This window comes from Leptosomus discolor, chromosome 28, assembly GCF_034619465.1.
Source record: "Leptosomus discolor isolate bLepDis1 chromosome 28, bLepDis1.hap2, whole genome shotgun sequence".
NCBI lineage: Eukaryota > Metazoa > Chordata > Aves > Leptosomiformes > Leptosomidae > Leptosomus > Leptosomus discolor.
Window position 1 is genome coordinate 692,650 of NC_141418.1, and position 26,354 is coordinate 719,003.

The 26,354-nt window shown below is 64.8% G+C and overlaps 3 protein-coding genes across 4 annotated transcripts; 1 reads left to right on the top strand and 2 right to left on the bottom strand.

Annotated features, from left to right (window-relative positions):
* Window positions 1–754: 754 nt before the first annotated feature.
* On the bottom strand, window positions 755–1,448 carry KRI1 (KRI1 homolog). The gene is made up of 4 exons (XM_086478829.1): window positions 1,379–1,448; window positions 1,152–1,259; window positions 936–1,053; window positions 755–803 (listed from the first exon to the last, which is right to left on the bottom strand). Exons 1-4 carry the CDS (start codon window positions 1,446–1,448, stop codon window positions 755–757), a joined length of 345 nt encoding a protein of 114 aa, XP_086334955.1.
* An 833-nt stretch (window positions 1,449–2,281) lies between these two features.
* On the bottom strand, window positions 2,282–5,730 carry AP1M2 (adaptor related protein complex 1 subunit mu 2). 2 transcript variants are annotated; one of them, XM_086478858.1, is made up of 12 exons: window positions 5,689–5,730; window positions 5,353–5,509; window positions 5,038–5,105; window positions 4,809–4,939; window positions 4,569–4,716; window positions 3,756–3,882; window positions 3,534–3,676; window positions 3,371–3,442; window positions 3,131–3,289; window positions 2,880–3,005; window positions 2,451–2,526; window positions 2,282–2,304 (listed from the first exon to the last, which is right to left on the bottom strand). In XM_086478858.1, the coding sequence occupies exons 1-12, from the start codon at window positions 5,728–5,730 to the stop codon at window positions 2,282–2,284; spliced, it is 1,272 nt and encodes a 423-aa protein (XP_086334984.1). The 2 variants fall into 2 exon arrangements, with proteins under 2 accessions (XP_086334984.1, XP_086334983.1); XM_086478857.1 differs by having other exon boundaries at window positions 3,750–3,882.
* A 2,601-nt stretch (window positions 5,731–8,331) lies between these two features.
* SLC44A2 (solute carrier family 44 member 2 (CTL2 blood group)) lies at window positions 8,332–19,702 on the top strand. The gene is made up of 22 exons (XM_086478901.1): window positions 8,332–8,368; window positions 9,626–9,674; window positions 9,758–9,831; window positions 10,107–10,191; window positions 10,424–10,508; window positions 10,624–10,740; window positions 10,850–10,910; window positions 11,096–11,219; window positions 11,729–11,812; window positions 12,197–12,309; window positions 12,509–12,640; window positions 12,932–13,031; window positions 13,180–13,272; window positions 13,614–13,698; window positions 14,008–14,270; window positions 14,343–14,437; window positions 14,917–15,020; window positions 15,412–15,485; window positions 15,706–15,776; window positions 15,990–16,078; window positions 16,467–16,551; window positions 19,219–19,702. Exons 1-22 carry the CDS (start codon window positions 8,332–8,334, stop codon window positions 19,323–19,325), a joined length of 2,127 nt encoding a protein of 708 aa, XP_086335027.1. The 3' UTR covers window positions 19,326–19,702.
* Window positions 19,703–26,354: the final 6,652 nt, after the last annotated feature.

Genomic DNA, 26,354 nt, shown 5'->3' on the forward strand with positions numbered 1-26,354 from the left:
TACATGATGACAGCGTCAGCCCTGGAACCCCCCCACACCCCAACACCCCCCCCCCCCCGTGACCCCCTCCCCCCCCCAGACTCACCTTCTCCTCCGCCGTCCGGCTGCGCCGCCGGAGCAGGGCAGAGCCTGCCCCCCCCCTCCTCCTCCTCCTCCTCCTCCTCGCTGTCGGCCACGAAGGCTCGGAAGCTGCCGGGGGGAGGGGGGGGGCACGCAGTTACCCCCCCCGGTGCCGAGGACCCCTCCAAATATCCCAGCCCCCCCGCCCCCCAAAGTCACGGCCCCCCCACCTCTCCTTCAGCTCCCGCTGCTCCTCGGCGTAGCTCCGGGAGGCCGCTCTCTGGGGGGGGGAAAAATGGGAGGGGGATGTCAGAGTGATATTTGGGGGGGTCGGAACAATTTGGGGGGGGTCAGAGCGATATTTGAGGGGGGTCAGGGCGATATTTGGGTGGATTAGAGCAATTTGGGAGGTCAGGGTGATATTTCGTAGGATCAGAATGATATTTGAGAGAATCAGAACAATTTCGGGGTGGTCCAGGGTGATATTTGGGGGGATCAGAACGATTTTTGGGGGTCAGGGTGATATTTGGGGGGGGTCAGAGCAATTTTAGGGACTCAGAATGATTTTGGGGAGGTCAAGGAGATATTTCGGGGGTCAGAATGATTTGAGGGGATCAGAGTGGTTCTGGGGGTCAGAACGATTTGGGGGGGTCACACCCAGCTCTCCCCCCCCCCAATCCCCACCTTCCTCCGCTCAGCCGCCGCCTCCCTCGTCCTCCTCCTCTTCCTCATCCACGTACTTGCTGCAGGGCAGGCGGCGGGGGGGGGGTCAGAGCACCCAGGGGGGCTCAGCCCGGGACCCCCCCCACCCTAAACCCCCCCCCCCACCCCCCTCCCCAGAACACCCCCCCGCCCCCCGCAGCCCCCCTCCTCACCCCTCCTTCTCCAGCACCACCTTCCTCTCGTAGTCCCTCAGGTACATCGGCTCGGCCGGGCGCTCTTCCTCCTCCTCCTCCTCCTCCTCCTCCCCAGCATCGCTGCCCGACGAGGACTCTGGGGGACGGAGGGGGACGGGGGGTTGGGGACCCCCCCCCCGCCTTCGGGGACCCCCCCGGGAGGGTCTGGGGGGGGTTGGGGGGTCCCCTCGGTACCTCGCTGCCGGTAGAAGGGTGGCGTCCTGCCGGTAGATGCGGGGGGTCGCGGGTCTTCAGCAGCGACAGCGTCCGGTAGAAATCCCGCTCCAGGCGGGGGTCGGTGTCCTGGGGGGTGGGGGGGGGGGGGTGGGGGCAAAGCCGTCGGGGGGACCCCCAGGAATCCGGGGGGGGGGGGGGGGGAATCCCCGGCGCCCCGGTGGGGCCCCCCCGCCCCCCCTTCCCGCCACTCACCACCTCGTCGCCGCTGGAGTCGGAGCCGGAGCTGGAGCCGGAGCCGTCGCCCGGTGTCGCCATAACGGTCCTGCACTGCGGGGGAGCCGTCAGGCACCGGCGCCGCGGGGGCGGGGAGGGCACGGACACCCCGATCCCGGTGTACCGGGGGGTGGCCCCGCCCCGCCCCCGCCCCCGCCCCCCTCCCCCGCGGTGTCCCCCGGTCCCGCCCCGCCCCGCCCTTGGCCCCCGCCCCCGCTCACGCCGCTGCAGCTCCTCGCGCCGCCGGTAGCGCCGGTAGCGATCGGCGAAGGGCCTCGTTCACCCCGCAGCTCCGGCTCCGGCATCTCCGCCCACGTGACTCCCGCTTCCGCCGCCGTCACGTGGGGAGGGCGCGACGGCCACGCCTCCTCTCCCCAAACGCCCCGCCCCCGTCTCGTTCACGTGGAAGGGGGTGGGGGCCCGACGGCCACGCCTCCTCTCCCCAGACGCCCCGCCCCCCCGTCCTGTCCCGCTCTTAAAAGGGAAACAGCTCTCGGCGCCGCGGGGTGGGGCCCACCCAATCCCGACGCACCCCCCAAACCCCGCTCCCGCCCCGGGATCCCCCAAAGCGCCCGCCACACTACCCCACACCCCCACACCACCCCCCCAGCGCCCATCTCCTCCTCCCCCTCCGGGGACCCCCCCCCCACCTCCAGGCGGGATCCCCCCCAAGCGAGGACCCCCGAGCCCCACGTTTGTCCCAATGCCCCCCCCCACAGCCCCCCCCTTACCCCCCACCCCACCCCCCCCCAACAGATCCACGGGGCCGGTGGTCTCAGCTCCATCTTTATAGGGACAGAGGAGGAGGGAGGGGGGCGCAGGGTGGGATCCCGAGGGGGGTCCAGGGGCGGTCCTGGGGGGTGCGGGGAGCCCCCCTAGCTGGTGCGGAGCTGGTAGTCTGCAAGAGGGAGAGCGGGGTGAGGGGAGGGGGGGGTGGTAACCCCGGGCTGGGGGTCCCGGGGGGTTTCTGGGGGGGCCCGGACTCACCCCCGGGCTGGGGGTTCCGGGGGGTCCCCGGGGTGGTCCCGGGGGGGCCAGACTCACCCCCGCTCTGGGTGATGTACCGCACCCAGGGCAGCGCCTGGTACCCGCTCTTCTCGATGATCTTCATGTACCGCACCTGGGGGGGCGTGGGGGGGCACGGGCACCCCCCCCGGGGCACGCTGACACCCCCCTGGGGCACCCCGACCCCCCCCCGGTGCGGAGGGGACACTGCACCCCCCAGCAGGCCACCCCTGTGGGGACGCTGCAGGCCACGTCCCCTGCACCCCAGCCCCAAAACCCGTGGGGCCACCACCCCGGGGACCCCGTGGGCCATGTTTCCACCATGTCCCCTCCACCCTGCCCCCAAACACATGGGACCCCCTCCCCAGGGACCCCACGGGCCACATCCCCACCACCCCAACCCCAAACACACGGGCCCACCACCCCGGGGACCCCACAGGCCACATCCCCCCCTCCCCGAGGTGGCACCTGGATGCCCGAGACGGTGAAGTAGGGGATCTCGAAGCGGACGGAGATGGGCGGCCGTCCCTCCTCCTCCTCCTTCTCCACGCTGGGCAGCCCGAAGTGGGCGCGCATCAGGTGCTCCTTGCCCCCCTGCGCGGCACCCGCACGGCTGGGGACGGCGCCGGCACCCCCGGGGGTGGCCGTGGTGGGGGTGGTGGTGGTGGTGATGGACATGACCACGCCGGGATGGGGGACGTGGGGTGGGGCAGCCTCACCGGGAAGGACTTGATGGTCCAGATGACGAGGTTCCTCTCCGGGAGGTACCTGGCGGAGCCCACGCTGGTCTTGAACTTGGGGGAATCGGCGTCGCTGGGCACCGGCACCGCGATCTCCACCCCGTTGGCCACCGACTGCTTCTTGAACTGGCCCTTGGCCTGGTGGGGGGCACATGTTTCATGTGGGGTGGGGGGATTCGGGGCGGTTGGGGGTCCCCAGTGACCTCCCCGGCGTCTCACCTTGACCATGATCTCCACGCGGCTGTGGGAGAACTTCTCGATGACCGACTCGATCCAGATGAGCGGCTTCACCTGGAGGTTGAGGGGGAAAGGGGTCACCCCTGTGTCCCCCATGCTCCTCACCTCGCCCCCAGGGGGGTGGGGGTCCCGTCCCCCCCCAAACCTGGGTGTTGAGGCGGTAGGACATGAGCTCGAAGTCGCCGTCGGGGGGGATGAAGGAGATGGTGCGGTCGTTGTCGAAGCGGGAGAGCCGGACGCACTGGTGGAACTTCACGTCCTCCAGCTCCACCGACTTGTTCTTGCCCCCTGCAGAGGGAGGGACGGTGCCGGGGGGTGCCAGGGGGGACGGGGGGACATGGGGGACGGCCCCCCCCGTGGCACTCACGTCCGGTGAGCTCGAAGAGGACGCGGTCGTTCAAGCCCAGGCGCAGCTCGGGCATCCCCGAGAGGAAGACCTTCAGCTTGATGGTGCCCACCACCTCGCTCAGCAGCACGCTGCCGTTGGCGCTCACCTGCGGGCGCCCGCCCCGTCACCCTCATCCCCATCATCATCGTCAGCACCTCCAGCCCCTTCAACGTCACCAGCCCCACCAGCACCAGCGCCAGCACCGTCCTCATCCCCAGCCCCATCCCCATCCTCATCCCCGTCACCATCACCAGCTCCATCACCATCACCATCCTCATCACCATCATCATCTCCAGCCCCAACCCCGTCACCATCACCATCCTCATCACCATCACCATCCTCATCACCATCCTCACCCCCGTCCTCATCACCAGCCCCCATCACCATCCTCATCACCATCCTCATCCTCATCCTCACCCCCGTCCTCATCACCAGCCCCCATCACCATCCTCATCCCCATCCTCATCCTCATCCCCATCCCCATCCTCATCACCAGCCCCGTCACCATCCTCATCCCCGTCACCATCACCGTCTCCATCACCATCCTCATCCTCATCCCCATCCCCCTTCCTCATCCCCATCCCCATCGCCATCACCATCCTCATCACCTTCATCATCACCAGCCCCAGTTACTGTCACCACCCTCCCCCCCATCACCAGCCCCGCCACCCCCCAATCCTCAGCCCCATCCCCACCCTCACCCCCACCCCCATCCCCGCCCCCCACCCCCGCCCCAGCAGCAGCCCCCGCCGCAGCAGGCCCCCCCCAGCCCCCCCCCCCCGCCCCCCTCACCAGCAGGTTCACCGACTCGATGACGTCGATGAAGACCTCGTTCTTCTTGTACTTGAGGCCCTCGGAGCGCCAGGACACGGCGTTGGTCACCGTGGGGGGGACGCGGGACTTGCCCGTCTCCAGCTTGTTGCTCTCCTGCGTGATGTACCTGCAGGGCATGGGGGGGGACACGACGGTGGTGGGGAGGGGGCTTTTGGGGGGGTGCCGCCGGCCCTCCCCGGCCCCCCCAGCCCCGCTCACTCCTGCAGGATCTTGCTGTCGGTGGTCTGGGGGAACCCGAAGTCCATCAGCTCGTCCAGGAGCTCGTAGACGATGACGAAGTTGTCGCGGATGCTCTCCTCCTCCAGCTCCTTGAAGTACTCGCAGAAAACCTGGGGGGCGGGGGGGGGGCACTGAGCACACCCCCCCAAGAGATAATCTCCCCCTAAATTGGGGGGGGGCGGGCACCCCCCCCTCCCCACCTCCTCACCTCCACCACCTTGTAGAGGAAGGAGTAAACGAGGGAAGCGTTGCCGTTCTTCCTGGTGGTGGCCACCACTGGGGGGGGTTAAGGAAATGGGGGGGTTAAGGAAATGGGGGGGGTAAGGAAAAGGGGTGAGTTCAGGAAATGAGGGGGTTTAAGGAAATGGGGGGTTAAAGAAATGGGGGGGTTAAGGAAATGGGGGGCTTTAAGGAAATGGGGGGTTAAGGAAATGGGGGATTTTTAAGGAAATGGGGAGTTAAGAAAATGGGGGGGGTGTGGAGGACCTGGGGGGGGGTCGGGGTGTCCGTGGCGGAAGGATACGGTAGAGGTTGGCGTGTTTGATCCAGAGGAAATGGACCTTGCGGTGGGTGAGGAGGGGGGTGAGGGCCCCCTCCTCCTCCCGCTGCAGCAGGACCCCCATGAAGTGCTCGATCTCCCCCAGCCCCACGTCCCCCTTGTAGTTGCGGCTGATCAGGGGCTGGGGGGGGGGATAAAGAGGGGGGGGGGTGTGTCAGAGGTGGAGGACCCCCCCCCAGACCGCTGGCCCCATCGCCGGGGTCACGGGGGTCACCGCTGTCGACCTTGGCTGACCTTCAAGACCAGCGGGGACAGCGGGGACCCCCCGGGGGGGGTGAAGAGAGGGGGGGGGGGTCCCACCTTCCCCTTGAGGTCCAGGATGAAGAGGGCGGAGGCGGCCATGGCGGGGCCCCGGCAGCCACCGCGTCACCGTCACCTGCGCCAGGTGAGCGGAAGGGGACGGCCCAGCCCCACGGGGGACGGGGACAAGGAGGGGGACGACACACACCCGACACACGGCCCCCCACCCGTGGGCCTGGCAGGGGGGAGGTGGGGGCCAGCCTCGGCCACCCCACGGGGGGCTACGGCCACCTCCAGGCCAGCTGGGTGGTCTCGTGGGGGGACGTGGGTAGGGACCCCCCCACCGTGGGACCCCCCCCCCATCATGGGGCACCCACCCCCACCCACCATGGGACCCCCAGACTGGCTCGGGGGCGGGGGCTGGGCAGCTCCTGGGTGCCTGGGACCCCCATCCTGGGCTGGGGGGGGGGGTGTGTGTCTGTGCAGCACCCTGGGTCCCCCGGCCCACCCAGGGCGGGGGGGAGCGGGGGTTTGTGCACACTTGGGTGCCTGAGCCTTTCCTCCCACCCTGGAGGGTCCCTGCACCCCCAGACCCCCAGGCCCCCCACCCCAGGGGTTCCCTGCACCCCCCAGACCCTCCACCCCACAATGAGGTGTCCCTGCACCCCCAGCCCCCCCACTCCGGGGATCCTTGCACCCCCAGACCACCAGACCCCCCCCCACCCCGGTGTTCCCAGCACCCCCAGCCCCCGGATTCCCCACCCGGGGCTCCCTGCACCCCCACCCCGGGGGGGTCCCTACACCCCCAGACCCCCCAGGCCCCCCACCCCGGAGGTCCCTGCACCCCCAGACCCCCCCACCCCACACTGTGTGTGGGGGGGTGTCCCTGCACCCCCGCCCCACCCCAGGCGGTGGGCGGGGCGCGCGAGGCGGCGGGTCCCACCCCCGGGGCGGGGCCGGAGGGGGCGTGGCCCGGAGCGGCCCCTCCCACAGCCGCAGGCGCAGCGCCCGGGGTGGGCGGTGGCGGCGGCGGGGGGGGGGCAGGGGGGCACCGGAGGGGCCCGGAGCATCCCGGAGCATCCCGGAGCATCCCGGAGCCGCCGCCCCGCCATGGAGGACCGAGCCGCGGGCAGGAAGGACGCGGACGGCGCTTACGGTACCGGGGCTGACCCCCTCTCCCCTCCCCGGGGCTCCCCCCCCTCCCCGGGCCCGCGGGGTCCCCGCACAACCCCCCCCCCCAGCCTGCCCGAGGTCCCCCAGGGGCTTGGGGGTCCCCAGGAGTGCGGGGCTGGGGGGTTTGGGGGATCCGCGGGGTTGGGGGGGGGCTCCTGGTTTTGGGAGACCCCCCCCCGGGTTTGGGGATTCTCCGGGCTCTTGGAGATTGCTGGGCTTGGGGACCCCTGGGTTTGGGGTCTCTCACATTTTGGGCACCCCCAGGGTTTTGGGGACCCCGGGCTTAGGAACTGCCAGGTGTGGGTACCCCCAGGCTTTGGGGACCTCCAGGCTTTGGGAACCTTCATATTTGGGGGACCCCTACATTAGGGGACGCCCATGTTTTGGGGACCCCCAGGTTTGGGGGCCCCCGGGTTTGGGGACCTCTCACCCTAAGCAGAGGCCGTGCCCTGCCTGGGGGTCCCAGCGCCTCCTTGCCCGCAGGGGTGCGGGCTTTGCTTGTGCCTGGGGGAGCCCGGCTGGGGCTGGGGGGGCTGCAGGGCTCCGGGCAGCGCCGGGGGGCTCAGAGCGCCCCTCGGCTTCGGCTCGCGTTGGTGGGTGCCAGACCCTTCCCGGCTCCGTGCCGGGGCAGCCGGTGAGGGGACGATCCCCGCCGTGGGGTGCCACAGTGTGTGTGTGTGGGGGGGGCTCCCGGTGGCCCCTGAGCCGGGGGGGCTGCTCCAGCCCCGCCGAGGGGGTTGCAGAGGAGGGGGGACGCCGGACCCGCCACCGTGTCCCCTTCCCGGCGCGACCCACGGCCCAACCGTCCAGCAGATCCCCCCCATCTATGGGGACGATGGGGGGACGCCACATCCCCGCCGGTTTTCCCGGGCGGGGGGTCCGCCCTGCGCTCCCCAGCCCCGGCTTTTGTTCCCGGGTGTGAGTCCTGGCTGCCCTGACATCACCGGCAGCCTATGAGCGACGCCGCGGTGCCGCCCGGCCGCGACCCTCTGAGCCACAGCCGTGCTGGATGGCACCGGGCTATTCCTGACGGCAACCCGGCGCGGCCGTGCGGTTATTTATTTACTGCCTAAATATAACCCCGGCGCCGGGAGGGGAAGCTCGGCGTCGCCGGGAGCAGGGGTCATCGGTGTCGCCGACCTCGTGCCCTTTGCCGGTTGAAGCCGGTGACTCCCACTGCCTGCCCACGGGCGCTCCCAACCTTTGCCCCGTGCCAGCTTCGCCAGGCCCAGACCACACCCCGGTGCCGGTGATCGCCGCGCCACGTCGGTGGCTACCGGGGCCCCACGGCGGTTCGCGAGAAGCCGGTGGTTTGCCAGGCCGGAAAACCCAACCGGGAGCAGAGGGTCGCGGTGAAACGGCTGCGCCTTTAAAGCCGTGTTCGCGCACCGGAGGGTGGTTTTTCGGTGTGTTTTTCACCGGAGGCGGCGACGGCACGCCCAGGGCGGCGCGTACGGCGAGGGGCCGTGGCGTAGGGGCTGCCACACGTCCGCTGCGGGCCGGGGGGCCGAGGCGCGAACGCTCGCCGGCATGGGGGGCCAGCAGGAGAGCTACTACGGCAAGCACGGTGAGGCTTTGGCACCCGGGAAGGGGGTCCCGGGGGGGGCTGCCGGGGTGCGGGGCCACGTGGGGCTTGGTGGCCCGGCCGTGGGTCGGGGGGCCCTGGCAGGAGCTCGGCCGTGGGTCGGGGGGCACCGTTGGCACCGCCGCGGCGCGGAGGAAGTTAAACTGCTGCGGATGAAGGAGGCAAAAACCAAACCCAAAATGGGAGAGGAAAGACACGGCGGGGGGGGCGGGGGGGGCGAAGAAAAGGCAAAACAAAGCAAAACCAAAAGCAGCCGCGTTTTCCCCACGGTGCTTTTCCCCGAGACGTGGGGCCGCGGCGCCGGGGGGGCCGCCCTCGCCGGGCACCGGCATAACCAGCACGACAGCGTCGCTGGCGCCGGCGGTTAATGCTTCGTGACTGGGACAAACAGGTTCCTGCGGTGGCGGTTGGGCACCGCGGCCGGTGCCATGGTCCCCGCTGGGGCCGGCTGCCTCTTCGCTGGTTTTTGGGGGGTCCTTGGGGTTGCTTCGTTCCTTGGTGCCCCCCTGCACCAGCGACCGCCCCCCGCGCTGTGCCGGCGGTTTGGGGCGCAGGCACTTGGGAAGGGCTGGGTGGGTGCTGGGGCTCGGCTACTCGGTGGCGATTAGGCATCGGCCGGGGCCAGGGCGCGCCGTGGGGAGCGAGATCCTGCAGCTGCCCCCCCAAAAAAAGACCCCGGAGGAAACGCGGCCCCGGCTCGGGGCTGCCCTGAGCCCCCCAAAAGTCCCCCCAAAGCAGCCGCGGCCCCGGCACCGGGCGGTTCCCACGGCTGGGCTCCCTTCTCTGGCTGGATTCCCACCCTGAAAATAAAGAAGGGCTGTGCCGTGGCCTTCCCCGGCGCCGCCGTGGGACCGAGGCGGGGTCCCTCCGGTGAGCCGCGACGCCGGCTGCTCCGGCCGCGTCTGGGCTCTGCAGGACCCAAACCCGCCCCCCCGGGTCCCCCCTTCTCCCCGCCCCGCTCTGCCTCTTGGGATTTTGGGGTTCTTGGGAGTGTTTTTTGGAGAGAACAGGGTGGAAACAGGTTTTCCAAGGGAATAATTGTTGCCACGCCTGGGGGGCGGAGGGAAATGGCACCTGGGGATGATTTTCCTCCCGGTTCTGGTTGTCCCGAGAGGTTCGGCTCAAGCGCGGCACTCGGTCCGCTTCTCGCGTGTGGGGGGGGAGAGGAGGATGAGGAGCGCCTTCCTCCCGTCCCAGCCAGCCCCAAATTGTTTCTCCTTTCCCTCTTCGCCTCCGCAGGGACGCCGCAGAAGTACGACCCGACTTTCAAAGGTCCCATCTACGACAGGTAAGAGAAGCCTCTGGGGAGGCGCCGGTGCCGGCGGCGCCGTGGCCCGTCCCGCCGCCCCAGCGCTGCCCTTCCCCCGGCAGGGGCTGCACCGACATCATCTGCTGCGTCCTGCTGGTCATCGCCATCGTGGGCTACGTGGTGGTGGGCGTCGTGGGTACGTACCGGGCGGGGAAGGGGGGTCCGTGGTGGTTTGCGTTGTGTCGGTGTGTTTTTGGCAAGAGGGAAAGCTCGGCTCGTGGCCGGCTTGGTGTCCGTGCTGGCAAAACCTGGCGCCGAGGGGCCAAAACCTGGCGCCGAGGGGCCAAAACGCGGTGCCGAGGGCCGTCGCATCCTGCGGATGGGGCGGGAGTGTCCCCGTGGGGGCGGGGGGACATCAGGGAGCGAGGGCTGCAGGGGGGGGTTAACCACAGCCGCCTTGTTCTGCCTCAGCCTGGACCCACGGGGACCCCCGGAAGGTGATCTACCCCACCGACAGCCGCGGGCAGTTCTGCGGGCAGCAGGGAACCCCCAACGAGTAGGTGTCCCCGCTCACCGGCGCCCCGGTGACCCTCGGGGTGTCACACACCGCGGCTCCGGGATGGGCAACTCGCAGCTCCTGGCTTTTGGCGGGGGGTTGGGGGTTTTTGGGGCCCTCCATCCCCCTTCCGCTGGGATGCGGGTGCTTCTCGCCGCCTCTCCCAGAGCAGCCAGTTCCCCAAACTGGGCTTTTTTTGTCTTTTCCCCCACTTTTTTCCATGCCTTTGCAGGAAGAAACCTTTCCTCTTTTACTTCGACATCGTCAAGTGCGCCAGCCCGCTGGTGCTGCTGGAGTTCCAGTGCCCGACCACACAGGTACCGATCCCAGGGTGCCGCACCGGGAATCTCCTCGGGAAAGCTCCGCTTCGCGGCGTCCCCGCGGAGGGGGCTCGTGCCTTCACCCCCCGCCGTGTCCCCTTCTCGCCCCCAGATCTGCGTCAGCCAATGCCCGGACCGGTACCTGACGTACCTGAACGCCTACAGGTCGCCCAGCGAGCTGGCGTACTACCGGCACTTCTGCGTCCCCACGTTCCAAACCCTGCAGAAGGTGGGTGGCGGGGAGCGCGGTGGCGGCGTTCCCCCGGCGATGCTGGTGCGCCCCGGCGCGGCGATTCCCGCCCCAAGCGTTAACGTCCGGCTCGTCTGTCCCCATCCAGTCTCCCGTCAAGGTGCTGAAGGACAGGGAGTGCCCGGCCATGATTATCCCCAGCACCCCACGTACGTACGAGGGGATAGCGAGGGGGAAGCGCACGCTCCCCAGGCTGGCTCTCGGGGTATTTTGGGGGGGTTGGGGTTTCTGGGGGTCCAGCATAGGTTTGTGACCACGGGGAGGGGGTTTTGCCTCGTTGCCCCGGGGCGGTGGGATGAGAGCGACGCTGAGTTTTCCCCCTCCTCTCGCCCAGTGGCGCGGCGATGCTTCCCGGCCATCCAGGCTAAGAAGGGCGTCATCATGGTCGGCAACGAAACCACCTACGAAGATGGCCACGGGCAACGGAGGAACGTCACCGAGCTGCTGGAAGGGGCCAAGTGAGTCCCCGGAGCCGCCGCGGTTCGATGGTCGCTTTGTCTTCACCGGGGTGGTCCCAGGAGCGAGGGCTCGCGGTGATAAACGACGGGGCGGGGATGTCGCCGTGCCCGGGGGAGCCTCTCAATGAGCTGCTTCGTTGTTACGGCTTCAGAAACGAACGGATTTATCTGCCGGCACTTCTGTGCCACGTCTGTTTACTGGTTTATACCACGGCAGAGCCTTGAAAGCCTCAGCTTGGAGCCCTGGTCTGGTGAAATCCAGCACCAAAACCCGTGTCCCGTGTTTGAAACGGGAGCTGGAAGGGGGGGATGAGAGGGGAAGCAGCGTGAAGGAAACGGGGCTCACCCGCGTTGGATCTTCTTGGTTTTGGGGGGGACAAGGGGCCGTTGAGGCAGGGTGGCGGGCGCGGGCTGAGCCTCGCCGGGCTGAGCCCAGGCGGAAGCTCCTCGGCTTCTTTCCGCCCTCCCCGGCGTTCGGCTTCATCCGTGGTTTCTGTTTTGTGTGGCAGAAAAGCAAACGTGGTGCTGGAAACCAGGCAGCTGGCCATGAAGATCTTTGAAGATTACACGGTCTCCTGGTACTGGATAATAATGTGAGCAGGGGCCGAGCTCCGCGGCGCGGCCGTCCCTCCCCGCGGGCAGCTGGACCGGAGCCCGCAAGGGCCGATGCTTTGCCGTGCCGGGCTTGGCACCGTGCTGAAACATGAGGCAAAGCTCATGAATGAGCAATTATTTATATTTTTTTTTCCCCCCTTTGTATAATCCCCACGCCAACGGAACGAGATGGCGGAGGGTGTTTTGGGGCGACGATCCTGCTCGTGCTCCGCTGCCTCCTCCTCCACAAAGTCCCATTTTTAAGGCTGCCCCGTCGCTAAATCCCGAGGAAGGGGCGCGGATGAGCCGACCGGCGGAGGGAGGCGGTGGGGAGGGGGCGGCGCTGCCTGGGTTTTGACTTGGCACCGCCTTCCTCCCCGCAGAGGCCTCGTGATCGCGATGGTGGCCAGCTTAATCTTCATCGTCCTCCTCCGCTTCCTGGCCGGGATCATGGTCTGGGTGATGATCGTGATGGTGATCCTGGTGCTGGGCTACGGTGAGCGAGCGGTCGGGAGCTTCTCGCTGCCTTTCCCCGTTTTCCTTTCCCTGCCTTGAGCTGCGTGGAGCAAGTCCCTGCGCCGTGTCCTCCCTCTTCTACCTGAACGTCGGCATCGGCGGGGCCGAGCAGAGCCTGGCCGGCACCTCGGTCTCCGTTTTTTGGTGCAAATAAGACCATTTTCTGCTTTTCGCCGCAGGAATCTTCCACTGTTACATGGAATACGCGAAGCTAAAAGGGGAGGAGGGTTCCGACGTCTCCCTGAAGGACCTGGGCTTTCAGACTGACCTACGCGTCTACCTCCACCTGCGGCAGACGTGGCTGGCGTTCAGTAAGTCCCCGTCCCCCCCTGGAGGCGGGATGGGACGCGGCGGGTGTCCCCAGCCCCGGTGCCTTTGAGGGCTGGCGCTTGGCGAGGGTAGAGCACGGGGGTTTGGGGGCTTCTCGGTCTCTTTGTGGCACCTTGGGAAGGGTTGGGGTAAGGAGGGGGTAAGGAGGGCGGCTTTGCTCGGTGCCACCGCTGCCGTCCCCCGAGGAGCGTTCGGTGCCGCGACAGATTGACGTGGGCGTCGGGCGCCGTCCACGCCCTGGCGCTACCAGGGGCTTCTCCTTCTCCTCCCAGTGATCATCCTGTGCATCGTGGAGGTGGTGATCATCCTGCTGCTCATCTTCCTCCGCAAGAGGATCCTCATTGCCATCGCGCTCATCAAGGAGGCCAGCAGGTCCGGGCGGCCCCTCCCTGTCCCCGGGCAGGGGTGGCGGGTGTCACCCGCCGCGGTGGGAGGACTCGGGGATGGCGGGGCTGCAGCCGCTGAGGTCCTCCCGTCGCCGTGAGGAGTTTTAACCGGGTTTGAACCGTCTTCTCGGCAGGGCCATCGGCCACATCATGATGTCACTGCTGTTCCCCTTGTGCACCTTCTTCCTGCTGTGCCTCTGCATCGCCTACTGGGCCAGCACCGCCGTGTATCCTTGCCTCTTCCTCTCCCCTGCTCCTCTTCCTCTCCCCTGCTCCTCTTCCTCTCCCCTGCTCCTCTTCCTCTCCCCTGCGCCTCTGCTCCCCGGGAAGGAAGCTGCTCAGAAACCAAAGGTCTCCCAGGGCGATGAACGTCTCGCAGGATTAGCACCACGACCGTTGGCAAAACCAACAGCTTAAATCTCTTCAGTTTAACTTAAAATAAAACTTTAGGTTTAACTTAAAACAGGAGGTAGAGAAGCGGCAGCGGGAGGCCGGTAGGAGCAAACCGGCGTTCGGATTCGGGTTTGGGGTTTGCGAAATCCTTGTCTCCTTAACGGTCGCTCTGCAGCTTCCTCTCCACCTCCAACGAGGCAGTCTACAAGGTGTTTAACGAGTCTGCCTGCCCGTTTTCCGGGCAGACCTGCAACCCGGAGGTGAGGGCGTTGGGAAACTCGTGTTTAATGTGCCAGAGATAATGTCCTTTATCGCATGAGAAGCGTTCTGGCGGCTGTTCGAGCCTGCAGGCTCTTCCGCGTGAAATTCCACTTTTCGGAGCTCGTTTGCGTTGTGTCATTGGTTTTCGTCGAGCTCTCGTGTGCGCAGAGCTGACCTGTGGGTCTGAGCTCCTGCCACTGAAAGATTAAGCGGGATAATGTCTTCCGGAAGTCGAGGGTGCTTTGGGTTGACCGCAAGGTGCCGTCGGTGTGCCGTGCAAGTAGGTGAGTGTCTGCCGTCCTCTCTAGACCTTCAACACGACCAACGTCACCAAGCTGTGCTCCGATGCCCAGTGCCTCTTCGCGTTCTACGGGGGCGAGACGGCGTACCACAAGTACCTCATCGCCCTCCAGTTCTTCAACATCTTCATGTTCTTCTGGCTCGCCAACTTTGTGATCGCGCTGGGCCAGGTGACGCTGGCGGGGGCCTTCGCCTCCTACTACTGGGCCTTCAAGAAACCTGACGACATGCCCGCCTTCCCCCTCTTCTCCGCCTTCAGCCGGGCGCTCCGGTATGTCCCTCTCGAGGAGGACTCGTGAGCTTCTTTGGGTTGTCCCGTCCTAACCGGAGCCATCTTCCCCAGGTACCACACCGGCTCGCTCGCCTTCGGCTCTCTGATCCTCGCCATCGTCCAAGTCATCAGGGTCATTCTGGAGTATCTGGACCACAGGTTAAAAGGTACCGGGGCTGGGATGGCAAACGGGTAGGCGGACGAGGTTGGCTGCTTCCGCGTTGCTGGGTGCCAGAGCTCGTGGCTGCCGTCCAGGGGAATAATTTCGGTAGAGAACCGAGATTTCCCTGTTAGGATCCTGTGGTCGTCTCTTCCTCCAAGAGACATTTTGCGGGGCGGGAGCCGAGGGCTGCCGGGCTAAGTCAGCCGGTCCCGGGCGTCTGTGCGGGTGCCGGGGAAGTCTGCGTTCGGCCGTACGGCTCTACCGACGGGGAAACGTCAGCGAGCAGAAGCGTGGGAAGAGCACGTGAGGCTCGTCCCGCCGTCTGCAGCAGCAGCAGCTTCCCAGGGCGGCTGAAAGCCGGGGCGTAGCGGGGGAGGCTGTGCCAGGGCGGCGGGATGTCCCGCTGGGGACCTTGACGTTGCTTCTGTAAGACGTGGCGCCTCTCGCTTTGGCGGCTCACCCTCTCCTGTGGCGTTCCTCCAGCTGCAGATAATAAGTTTGCCAAGTTCCTCCTGAGCTGCCTGAAGTGCTGCTTCTGGTGCCTGGAGAAGTTCATCAAGTTCCTCAACAGAAACGCCTACATCATGGTAAGAGTCTCCCAGCATTGACACCCAAAGGGTCGTGACTGCGGCAGGGGGGTCTCGGCACCCGCGGAGATTTCTTTGGGTGGCTGTTGAGAACCGTGTGGTGGGAAAACGAAGCTTCTTGGCATTTCCAAGGCATTTTTCTGGAAAGCCTTGACCTCAGCCATGTCGCTTTGACTTTGGGAGGGACCTTCTCGAAGACACTGAGGTGGGGGGACTCACCTCTCGGCGGCTGCGGTGCCTGTCGGTGGATGAAGAGACACTTCCAGAGTGGGATTTATCTGAGTTTCGCTCAAAGATGGGATTAATGGCACCCTTTTCTTAGCGGTGAATTCAGTGCGACTCCGTTTCTCTCTTCCCTGCCCCTTTTTTTTTCTGGGACACCCCCCCCTAGATCGCCATCTACGGCACCAACTTCTGCACCTCCGCCAGGAACGCCTTCTTCCTGCTGATGAGGAACATCATTAGGTGAGACCGTGGTGGGTGCGAAGGCTCCGCTCTCGACGGCCGACTTGGTTATTTCCAAGTCCTTCTCACTGCCAGGGACCGACCCTGAGCTCGCCTGACTCGTTCGCTGGCTGCAACGGCATTTTGTGCCGCGGAGGCGCCTTGGCCGCCTCCTCCCACACTTCCTGCTGGATTCAGGGCGGGGAGCGGCTGCGGATGCTCATCTCGCTCTTCTTTCCAGGGTGGCCGTTTTAGATAAAGTCACGGATTTCCTCTTCTTCCTCGGCAAACTCCTCATCGTGGGCAGCGTCGGTGAGTGCTGGGGACCGGGAGCGTCTACTTGGGGTGTACGGCTGCCGTAGGCTTTCGTAGCCGGTTCTGCCTTCCCAAAACCCCCCGCTCCCTTTGCCCCTCCTGTGAAACCATTCCTTCCTGTCCCGTTGGACACCTCCTTCCCCTGCTGCCCCTTTGCTGCCTGCCTTCTGCCCGGCATCCCACAGCAATGGCCACCGTTTGCTCCTCCAGGAATCCTTGCCTTCTTCTTCTTCACCCATCGGATAAAGCTGGTCGAAGACACGGCGCCGCCCCTGAATTACTACTGGGTCCCTATTCTGGTGAGCCGCTTTCTCGACTTGCGGTGCGGGCAGAAGCAATGGGAAGAGCCCCTGACGCGAGGGCCTCGCAGCCGCCCCTCCGCTCGCCGCTTCTGAAGGACCTTCTTTGTCGACGGCGTTTTCTCCCTCCCCGTCGAAACAAGCCCTTTGTTTCGGCCGGCTGCGAAGCGGCGTCTCGCCCTTCCCGCGCTGCCCAGCTTGGCCTCCGTCCACCATCCTCTCTGAGGCCTTTTGTCCTGCATCGGGCTGGTCCCCACAGCCCTGCCCTGTTTGCTTCTCCTCCTTCCCCCCGGGGAATTCGGGGTTTCCTCCTCCCGGCCGAGGGACCGGGGTTTTGCGGGCTTTGCAGATGCCGGGTGGCGGCGTGACCGCGCCGTTTCTCTTCCAGACGGTGATCGTGGGCTCCTACCTCATCGCCCACGGGTTCTTCAGCGTCTACGGCATGTGTGTGGACACCCTGTTCCTCTGCTTCTGTAAGTATCTGCCTCGGAGGGTCCGTCTCCCGCAGGGCAGGAGTCTGTGGTCGCAAAACCTCCTTCCCTGCACGGCTGGGAGTCGTCCAGATTTGGGGTTGGCTCCAAATTCCCGTGGTCTCTCTGTGTGGTTTTTCTCCCACCTTTGCCTTTCCTGACTCCTACCTGCGTTCTCACCAGCATCTGCTTCCCCCTGCCTGCCTGTGACGGAAACCCACAGCCTGTCCTTGGGTCTCCGCCGGCTTCTCTTGGTCTTTCTCTGTTTTGGTGCTTTGGTTTTGGTGGAATCTAACTTCAACTAACTTCAATTTTCCTCTTTTTTTTCTCTCTCTCTTTTTTTTTTTTTTTTTTGTCCTCTTCCCCTCTCCCCCTCGTGTCTCTCTTCACATGTTCTCCGTCCTTCATCTCTGCCCTGCCTCTCCCCGCCTCTCCCGCTATTTTTCACTCTTCCCCCGCATCACGGCCGCTTCTTCCCGGGAAAGGTGAAGATCTGGAGAGGAACGATGGATCTCCCGAGAGGCCTTACTACATGTCCCCTGAGCTGAGCGAGATCCTGCTGAAGGGGAACCTAGAGCCTTCCAAAAGTGCCGATAGCCAAGGCTAGGGGCTGGCCCCGGGCGGATGGCTGCGTGCCCGGCAGGGGGGGCTGCAGGATGCTCTCAGCCCCCCAACCCAAGCAGCGTTCTCCTAAGCCCGTGGCGCAAATCCTTCCCCTGGATGTCCTCCAAAGCCTTGAGGGTAGAAGGGGCGCCGGTTCCGCAGCGCCCGGTGCCGTACCGAATCTACCTTCCTGCCCAATAACGATTATCCTTGTCTCGAGAGAACGAACCCGGAGTCCCCTAGAGTTGATCTGGGGTCCCCCGTGTCCCAGCAGCGCCCGGTGAGGAGCGCTTTGCCCGGCTGGACGCCCACGGGTGCCGCTACGCGGTTGTTTGGCATCAAAGCGGAGATCTTTGTTCCCGAGGGGCGGGGGAAGCCGCTCCGCTCGCGTCGTGGGACGGGGCCGAGTGGGTTCGGCAGCCGGGAAAACCGCTCCCTCCGCGCTTTCCCCTTCGTTCTGCCCCCAGCAAAGAGCCTCTTTCCTCGCCCACGCTTTCTATGCAAAACTTCTTGGCGCCCTCCGGAAGATTTCCTGGTGAGGTCGCAGATCTTTCGCTTTGAAGCCCCTCCTCACCAAACGGAGCTCACCCTTGTCGCAGCCGAAATCTCCGTTTCCTTGTGCCGCGGGTCGGGAGCTGTTAGAACTCGGAGGGGGTCGCGCTCGCAGCGTCCCTCGTTTCAGGTGGTTTCTCTCGCTCGTTGAGTGGCTGTGAAGGTGGTGGCTCATCCTGGGAGCTGCTTTTTCCCTCCCAAGGTGGTTGAGTTGGTGGTTTGGCTTCTGCCAGGGCTGGGTGGAGGAGCCGGAGGGCCGTAGCGATGCCCGAGGGCCGTAGCGATGCCCGAGGGCCGTAGCGATGCCCGAGGGCCGTAATGACTTTCCACGCTAACGTAGACCAAAAGGCGGAGACACCTGCCCAGGGCTACAGACCCACAGGTTGTGGGAAGGGAGATGGAGCCTGCGTGGCCCCCAGCCCGCTCTGGCACCTCCAAATTGCCGAGGGTCCGGCAGGACGCGGTGTGACGGGCTGTGGGGAGGTGTGTGTTGCACCGGCGGGGGTTACACCGCGGGTGTATCTCTGGCTAGGGAAACCAGACCCCAAAACCCCCGAAGTCTGGCCGGGAGGCGGCTGGCGAGGGTCACAGCCCCTAAAGCAACGGCAGCAAACACGGGCTGGATCCTCGCCTTGTTTTCTCCTCTTGATAGACCAAAAATAATCAAGAGTTTAAAAAAAGCCAGCCTGGGCGGCAGCGGCCAGCTCCCCCGTCGCACAGCCGGAGCGCCCCGTCTCTGCGTCGTGCCCTTTTAGGACAAAGCCGCAGTGTCAACACTGGGATTTTCGTCTCAGAGCCACCGAAATCCCTCTCAAAATACCCCGGGGCGCGCTCTGAAGCTGGTGCTTTGGTTTTGGGGTTGGTTTGTTGAGTTGTGTTGGGTTTTTTTGGTGGCCGTGATTTTCCTCCCGCTTCTCGTTAGCGCCGCTTGGAGCGGCGAGAGGCCAAGCGGCGTGCCAGGCGCCGGGAAGGCCCCTCACCATCGCATACGCACGGTGTGTCGGTGTCATGCCGGCGAACGCCCAGCGGAATGGCGTTGCGCTTGCGCCGCGAGCTGTTTCGGCTGCCCGAAGAGCAGGGAGAGCCGCGCTGCCGGGCTCCTCGGAGGAGGGGAACCGCGCTGCCAGCCGGCAGAGCTTGACACCTCTTCTTCCTACGGCGCTGTTAAACTTTCCTGCTGTTCTCCCCACACCCCGAGACAGAAAACCACCCAAACCTCTGCTTTCTTCTGAAAAACAGCAGCCGGTTTCCGCAGCACGTAAGACGGGAGAGGGGCAGCTGCGGTGGTTTGCTCGCTCGGTGGTTTGCAGGGCTGGGGGCGTTTCGCTGTGACACGGAGCGAAAATACCCCCCGTGCCCGCGATGAACCGCAAGACGTTTCTTTCTCTCCGATGAGGGGAGCAGGGCGGCTGCTCCTCCTCTCCTCGCTGCGTCGGCCGTGACTCCTGCCACGCCAACCTCTCTGTCTGTGTCCCCCCCCGCCCCCACGGCTGCGCGGGGGGTTTCTTTTTGCAGTGGAAGACCTGGAGCGTCACGACGGTTCGGCCGAAAAGCCTTACTTTATGTCGCCCGACCTGAAAAAGCTCCTGAAGAAGAGCAACAAAAGTCAGCCGGACGCCTAGAGCCTGCCCTCGCCCTTCCCGTGCCGCCGCCTCCCGTTCCCGCTGCCGGAAAACGCCCGGCGTCGTCTGAAATCTCTTTAACGAACCTTCCACCGCGCCGGGACGTTGGCTAAAGAGAGGAGGGGGCTGTCGTTAACGATTCATCGTCGGGGATGCTTAATGAAGACCACTCCAACGTGGCTGCGCTCACAGAGCTCGTCACACCTAACGACCCACAGAGCTCGTCACTGCTAACGGGCCGTTAGTCCCCAGCCAGCTCTGGTCCTGAGCTGGGGAGTTCCCAGCCGAATCCTTCCAGCGCTGGGGAAATCCCTCTGACACGGGGCAAAGTTCTCTCTCCTGGGGTGTCGCCCGGCACCAAAACAAATTTAATTGGATTCATTCGGTTTATTTTATAGCGGTAAAAACGCCCCCTTCGGGTCAGCGGTGTTCGGCCGTCCCTCGGCGCTTGGGTAGACCCGGGCGCGGCGGCGACCCCCGAACAAGCTGAGGGGTTCGAGCAGCTCCTCCACTTGGGTTTTATCTGCAGCCCCCTCCCAAAGAATCCTCTGCGGTGGCGGTTGTGGTTCCTGCGCGGGGAGCCGGGCGCTGCGCCTGCCCGCCGGGGGCTGCGCTGCGGTCACCATTGCTTCTCCGAAATCGCTTCTCTGCCACACTTTGGAGACCCCGTCGGGCCCCGCTTTGGGGTCGTGGCGAGCACTTTCAGACAAGTAATTCTTTAGGAATGTGCCAATGGGTGTTGTCGTAGCCACGGCGGGTGAAGGCAGAGGGAAACGGGGGGTTAACGAGCGGGACCCGCCGGGCGCTGGTGTCCCGCTGAAGTGGGGATTGTTGGACACCACTGGGCTCACCAGACGCTTTGTACAGTCACTGCATCTGCTTGGGACCGGCGGCTTCTGCTGGTTCCTCCCCAAAACGTCCTGCATTCTGTTTTGGGTTTTTTTTTTTTAAAAATAGATAATTTCCAGCAAACTTGCTGTCGAACAAACGCTTCCCCTGGGTGACGAATTTAGAAAGACCCTGCCTGTGGGCACGGGGAAGGAGTAGCGGAGGTATCTTTTGGGCACGGTGAAGGAGCGATGTAGGTATCTTTTTGGGTATTTTTGGGCTGACATTCGGTGATTTTAAGCAAACCAAACGACAGGTGGCCTTACGTCCTCCCGACGCCACGGGCTTGCAGCTGGATGCTCTTCCCAACGGGAAGGTCCAGACCTTTGGCAGGAGAAGAAGGGGAGGGGTTTGAGACGTAGATTAATCGCTTAACCACCAATATTGAACTTAAAATTTAACAAAATTTTAAAATATCGCTAAACCTCGAATATTGAACTTAAAATTTATCAAAATTCGAACTAAATTAAAGGAAATTAAACAACTTTTTAACCTTCTCTGATACACGCAGCTCCTGAAGTGTCCTTTGAGCAAGAGGAGGGTCTCATCGCCACCGCCAATGCCGCGGTTTTGCAGCTTGTTTAAAAAGAAACGCGCTGAGGCTCCGGGTTCAACGGCTCCTGGGGGGGGGGAGCAGGGCTGCAGGAGGCTCCAGAGGTCACCTGCACCCCCGCCCGAAAAATTCCAACCCCTCTTTAGCCCGAACCTTCGCTCAGCCACGCGTCATTTGTGCTGAAGGATGTTTTTTGCTTCTTTTCTACGCGTTTCTGAGCACTCGCTGGGTCCCCGTAGCGGCTCTGTAAGACACAAGGGCTGTTTCTGTCGGAATTATTAAATGGTTTGGGGGTTTTGTACCTATTTTGCTTTTACTGGTTGTTTCAGTTCCGTGGCTGCCGTTTCGATCGCTCCCAGCGCTGGTTTTACGACAGGTTTTGAAATAATCTCCCCGGCAGCCGCCCTGAGGTGTCCCTGCCCCGACACGACCGCGGTCGCAGGCATCGATCCCGGCGTGCGGGAACCCAATGGCACCGTGTCGGTGAAGCGCCGCCGTCTGCGCGGCTCCGTGCAGCCGCCACAAGGGCTACAAGGAAAAGGTGAAGGGAAAAAGGTGAAGATGAAGCTAAAATGAAAAGGGAAAGCTAAAAAATTGAAGATAAAGCTAAAAAGATACAATAAGCTAAAAAGAAAAGCTAAAAAAAATGGAAGATAAAGCTAAAAAGAAAAGGGAAAGCCAAAAAGAAAAGCTAAAAAAAATGAGAATAAAGCTATAAAGGGAAAGCTAAAAAGAAAAGCTAAAAAATTGAAAATAAATCTAAAAAGATGAAGATAAAGCCAAAAAGAGGAGGGTAAACTAAAAAGAAAAGGTGAAGCTAAAAGGTGAAGGTAAAAAGATGAGGATAAGCTAAAAAGAAAAGGTAAAGCTACGAAGATGAAGATAAAGCTACAAAGATGAAGGCAAAGGTGAAGCTAAAAAGAGGAGAATCCTCTCGGTTTGGGATAGGGGGTCAGTGGGAATAATTCTGGGAATAACTTCGGGAATCATTCCGGGAATATACTCCGTTCACAGCGCCGCCAGCACCTCCAGGAAGATACTTCCCGCCACCTGAATGATTTCCCTCTTTCCCTCTCCCAGCCCTTGGGTAGGTTTTGGGGCGGTTTGGGCTTTTTCCTGCTTGTCATTTTTGTATAGGGGGCGAGTTTCCCCTCGCCCCTCGCCTCCAGCAGTTCTTTTTTTACCCCGTTGGCTGCGGGACGCCGTCCGGACTAGCCGAGGGCCACCGGGGAGGCCGTGTCTTTGCCTAAACAGCCAGTACGCCATCGAGATCTTTAGGGCGGGAAACACAAATGTCGAAATGAATTCAGCCAAATGCGGCCTTTGGGCTCTGCCGCGCTCGGTCAGCTCGGCCTCTGAGGGGCAGGATGGGGGATTCCTCTTTCCAAGGGGCCGCCGCGGCACACTGTGCGCGCGCTGGGAGCTTCGGAGGGGGAAATCTTCTGGTAAGCGAGGGGTTTTGGGGGAAAAAAAATGGGAGCGGCGAGGGCGGCCGTCGGCCGGGGTTTAGGGTCGGGGAAGGCTTCGCGCCGTGACTCGGGTTGTTTCTCTCCACACGCGTGGGGTGGCGCGGGGCTAAAGCTTTAATTTGTCCTTTTTGAGGAATATTCGCGCTCTTCTCTGCTGCGAGATGCAACTTTATTCCCTACAAACCACCCACGCTCCGGATCAGGCCAGGGCAAGGGAAAAAATCTTAACAAAAAAACATTAAAAGCTGCAGGGCTGATGTTTTATGTAGAAAAAAATCTTATTTTTAATGGCATTAACTGTTCCCAGGGCGCCGACGCGGGGCTGTGCCCGCAGTGGGGGCGTCCACCCGCGTTCCCAACATCGTGGGCGATGGTTCCGCCGGCGTTGGCGTCGCAACCGCGAATAAAAGTGCCTGTTCGGACCTCGCTTTCCGCCGCCTGCTTCCGTCCCGGGGCCGCGGCGCCACGGCAAAGCCTATACCAAACTCCCCGCGGCCCTTTGGAGAGGGGTTGGGGGTGGAGGGGGACCCCCAGGGAGCAGCTGGTCCGGCCGCGGGCGGGTTCGTTCCTCTTGGTTCGCCTCCGCGGTGATTTTCTGCGCAGGACGCGAGGAGAAAGAGCAGGGCGGGACTGATCCAGCCGGCTTTCGTCCCAAAAATGGGCCGTTGGAGGTTGCTTCAAGGCTTCCAGAGTTTCACTTGGGTTTTTTGCTTCAAGGCTTCCAGAGTTTGGGGCTTCACTTGACCGAGTCCACGGTGTCGTTGAACAATCCTCGACCCGCTGAAGGTGGGTCCTTAAAAAATCGGCTTTTTTTTCTTGAGGAGCAAGCGTTCGTTTGGAGTTTGAAGTTCCCGGAGGGTTTAAGTTGATTTTCAACCAAAGCACAAGCTGCCTTGGAGGTCGTGCCCCTCCGACGGCACAGCGGGGGAAGGAACCCGCTGCCGGGAGCGCGGGCTCATCCCGCACCCCAAAGCTGCGGGAGCTCGACGCCGGGTTCGTTAGCACACGGCGAGGCGGTTTATCTCCTCCCTGGCTGCCAAGATGATTAGTAACTGTTAACGAGCCACGCCAGCCGCCGTGGCAGGGTGGCACCCCCTGCCGCCGCACCGACACACCGCAGGCAGCAGCTCCGTGGGAGGCGACGGACGCCCACCGGTGTCCCCCACAGGACTTGTCCCCTGCTCTAGGGCAACCCTGTATGGCGGCGTGCTGGTGGCCAAACCCTGCTCTTGGCAGTCCCAGGGTGTTGGTGGGTCCTTCTTGGGGGGGCACAGCCTGGCCCCGTCCTCAGGGGCTCAGCTCCAGGGTGGGCAGCCGGCCCATGGCCACCTCCCAGGCCCGGCGCTGCACCCCTGTGCCCCACGGCCCTTCGTGCCCTGCCTTCTCCTCGGGCCACTGGTCCCCTCAGGCCAGTCCCCTCAGATCCCTGACCCCCACAGTCTGCAGGTCCCCTCAGGCCACCAGCCCCCCAGATCCCTGACCCCCACAGGCCACCGGCCCCCTCAGGCTGCTCTCCTCAGGCCTGTGGTCCCCTCAGGCCACCAGCCCCCAGAGGATATGGGTCCCCTTCAGCCCACTGGTCCCCACAGCCCACCAGCTCCCTCAGACCACTGGTCTCCTCAGGCACCAGCCCCCTCAGACCACGGTCCCTTCAGGCCACTGGCCCCCCAGGCCTGTCCCCCCAGATCCCTGACCCCCACAGGCCACCGGCCCCCTCAGGCCGCTCTCCTCAGGCCTGTGGTCCCCTCAGGCCACCAGCCCCCAGAGGCCACCGGTCCCCACAGCCCACCAGCCCCCCCCCCAGTCCGCGGTCCCCTCAGGCCACCGGTCCCCTCAGGCCGCCCCGCCCCTTCCGCGCTGTGCCCGCCCTCGCCCCGCCCCCAGACCAGGGCGTGACCTCACTCGTCCCCGCCCCCTCCCTCCCCGCGCCTGCGCAGCCCCGCCCACCGCAGCTCCCCGCCCACCTACGTCACCCTCCCGCCGCCTTCACCCATTGGCTCCCACTGTCGCGCTCCACGTGACTCCCTGTTCCCCCCCCCCCCACGCCACCACCGCCACCCCCCACCCGCCCTCCCCAAACTCCCCTCACGCCCCCCGCCCCCCCCCCCCTCAACCCCATACCCGCGCGCACGGCCGCGCGCCCCCCGCCGGCGGCGGCTCCGCCCCCCGCGCTGCAGTCTCGCGCCCCGCCGCACCGCGCACCGCACCGCGCCCCGCACCGCGGCCAGGCCCAGGCCCGGGCCCGCCGCCGCCGCCGCCGCCGCCGCCGCCGCTGAGGGAGGGAGGACCAGCAGCCAGGCCCGCCTCCCCGCCCCCCCCCCCCTCCCCGCCAGGCCCCCCCCGGTAGGAACCGCGCTGCCTTCCCAACCCCCCGGCGCTGAGGGGGAATCCCGGCACCGGGGGGCGGTGCCGGGCGGACGGGGCCGCGGAGGAGGGTGGGTAGGCCGGTGGGGGGGGGGGGGAGAGAGGCGGAGGTGGGGGTGGGGTGGGGTTGGTGAGGGAGGGGGGGCGGGTGGCGGCGGGCCGCGCCGGCGGTGACCCGGCCCCCTCCGCCTCCCTCCCGGCCCATTGTGCTGTGGAGACAAAATGGCGGCGGGCGGCCGTTGGGCCGGGGGTGAGTGAGGGGAGGGCTGGGGGGGCCCTCGGGAATTAAAGGGGGGGGTGTCACCGCGCCACATCCCCCCCCCCCCCCCATCCCGTAGCCCCCCCTCCCCGCAGCTGCCCCTCCCGCTGGGGGGTGGGGGGGGGGCCGTGCTCACGGCGGGGGAGGGGAGGGGGTCGCGCCGTGGCCCCCCCCCCCCCCCCCCCCCCCCATTTCCCGCCGCCGCCGCTTTGTTCTCGCCGCGTTTGCAAATGGCGGCAGCGGCCCGCCTGCCCCTTCACCCCCCACCGCCGCGGCCCCGGGTTCCCCGCTGGCGGGAGAGGGGCAAGGTCGGGCCCGGGGGGGGGCTCCGCGACCCCCCCCACCCCACCCCGGGAGCAGCAGCTCCCCCGGGGAGGGGGGGGGGGGGGGGGATGTCGCACAGGTGAGGTGGCAACATCCCCTTCGGCGCGATTTAAATCCCGACCCCCTCCCCGCAGGGCCGGGACCGCGCTCCCTGCCCTGAGCTTCCCTCCCCGGGGCCGCTTCCTCGCGGTTCCCCTTCTTCTTCTCCTCCATCCCGCTGTTCGTCGCCGCTCCTTTTCTAGATGATTCAGATGGGGGGGGGGGGGGGGGGGGGGAATAAATAATAATAATAATTAAAATCCTCCCGCGGCGCCGACAGCTTTTGTTTGCCGCGGTCAGCCAGGTAGCCGTGCGAGGGGCAGCCGGCGCTGCCCGCGTCCTTAGGCCTGGAAGAGCTTTGCCAGCCGTCCCCCACGCAAACAAAAGCGAAGTGTGAAGGCGTCGCGCTCCCCCCAGGCACCCCGTTCAGGTAGGACAGGCTAAAAACCACAGGTTAAAAATGACTTAATTCTCACTTAAAACGCAGCAGCTTTCTGAATCGCGACCCGGTCCTTCGCTTTTCCCCTGATCCAGGGCAGAAATTTCAACCTTTTGCAGTCGCTTCGTTGTTTTTCTCATCCACCCCCCGCCCCCCCAGCCAAATATTTAGCGGAGTCTCCTTCTGTCAGCAGGCTCGAGTCGAGTGGAAAGTTTGTTGGTGAAATCAGGCTGGTAGTGGAAACCGGAGGAGCGGGAGAGCAGAGCAGGCGAGGCTTAAAAGCAGGGTGGAATGTCAAAGTTTCTCCTTTTTCTCAAATTTTCATGACCGTCGGCGTCGGGAATCGCGTGTTGTGGCGCGTGCTCGTGTGTTTTAACGTGTTTTTTCTGTGGCTCTTTTCCCCAAGAGGCGCCGCGGCGTCAGCTCCCGGGCTTCCCGCTCGAAATGAGCTTCAGGGATTCCGAGCCGAGCGCTCGCCTCCGCCACCAGAAATCCCAGGAAACGGGACTCGGGGTTCTCAGGCCGCCGTAGTCCTTTTCTGGCTCTAGAACCAGCCGGATTCCAGCCCGTTTCTTACCCGGCTGGCAGGAAATTAAGGGCGCTTTAGGGACAGCGGCTGGTGCAGAGGGAACGTGTTCCTCGGGGCCCGCCCGGAGCAGGAGGGGTTGGGGGGCTGGCACGCCGAAGACCCCCC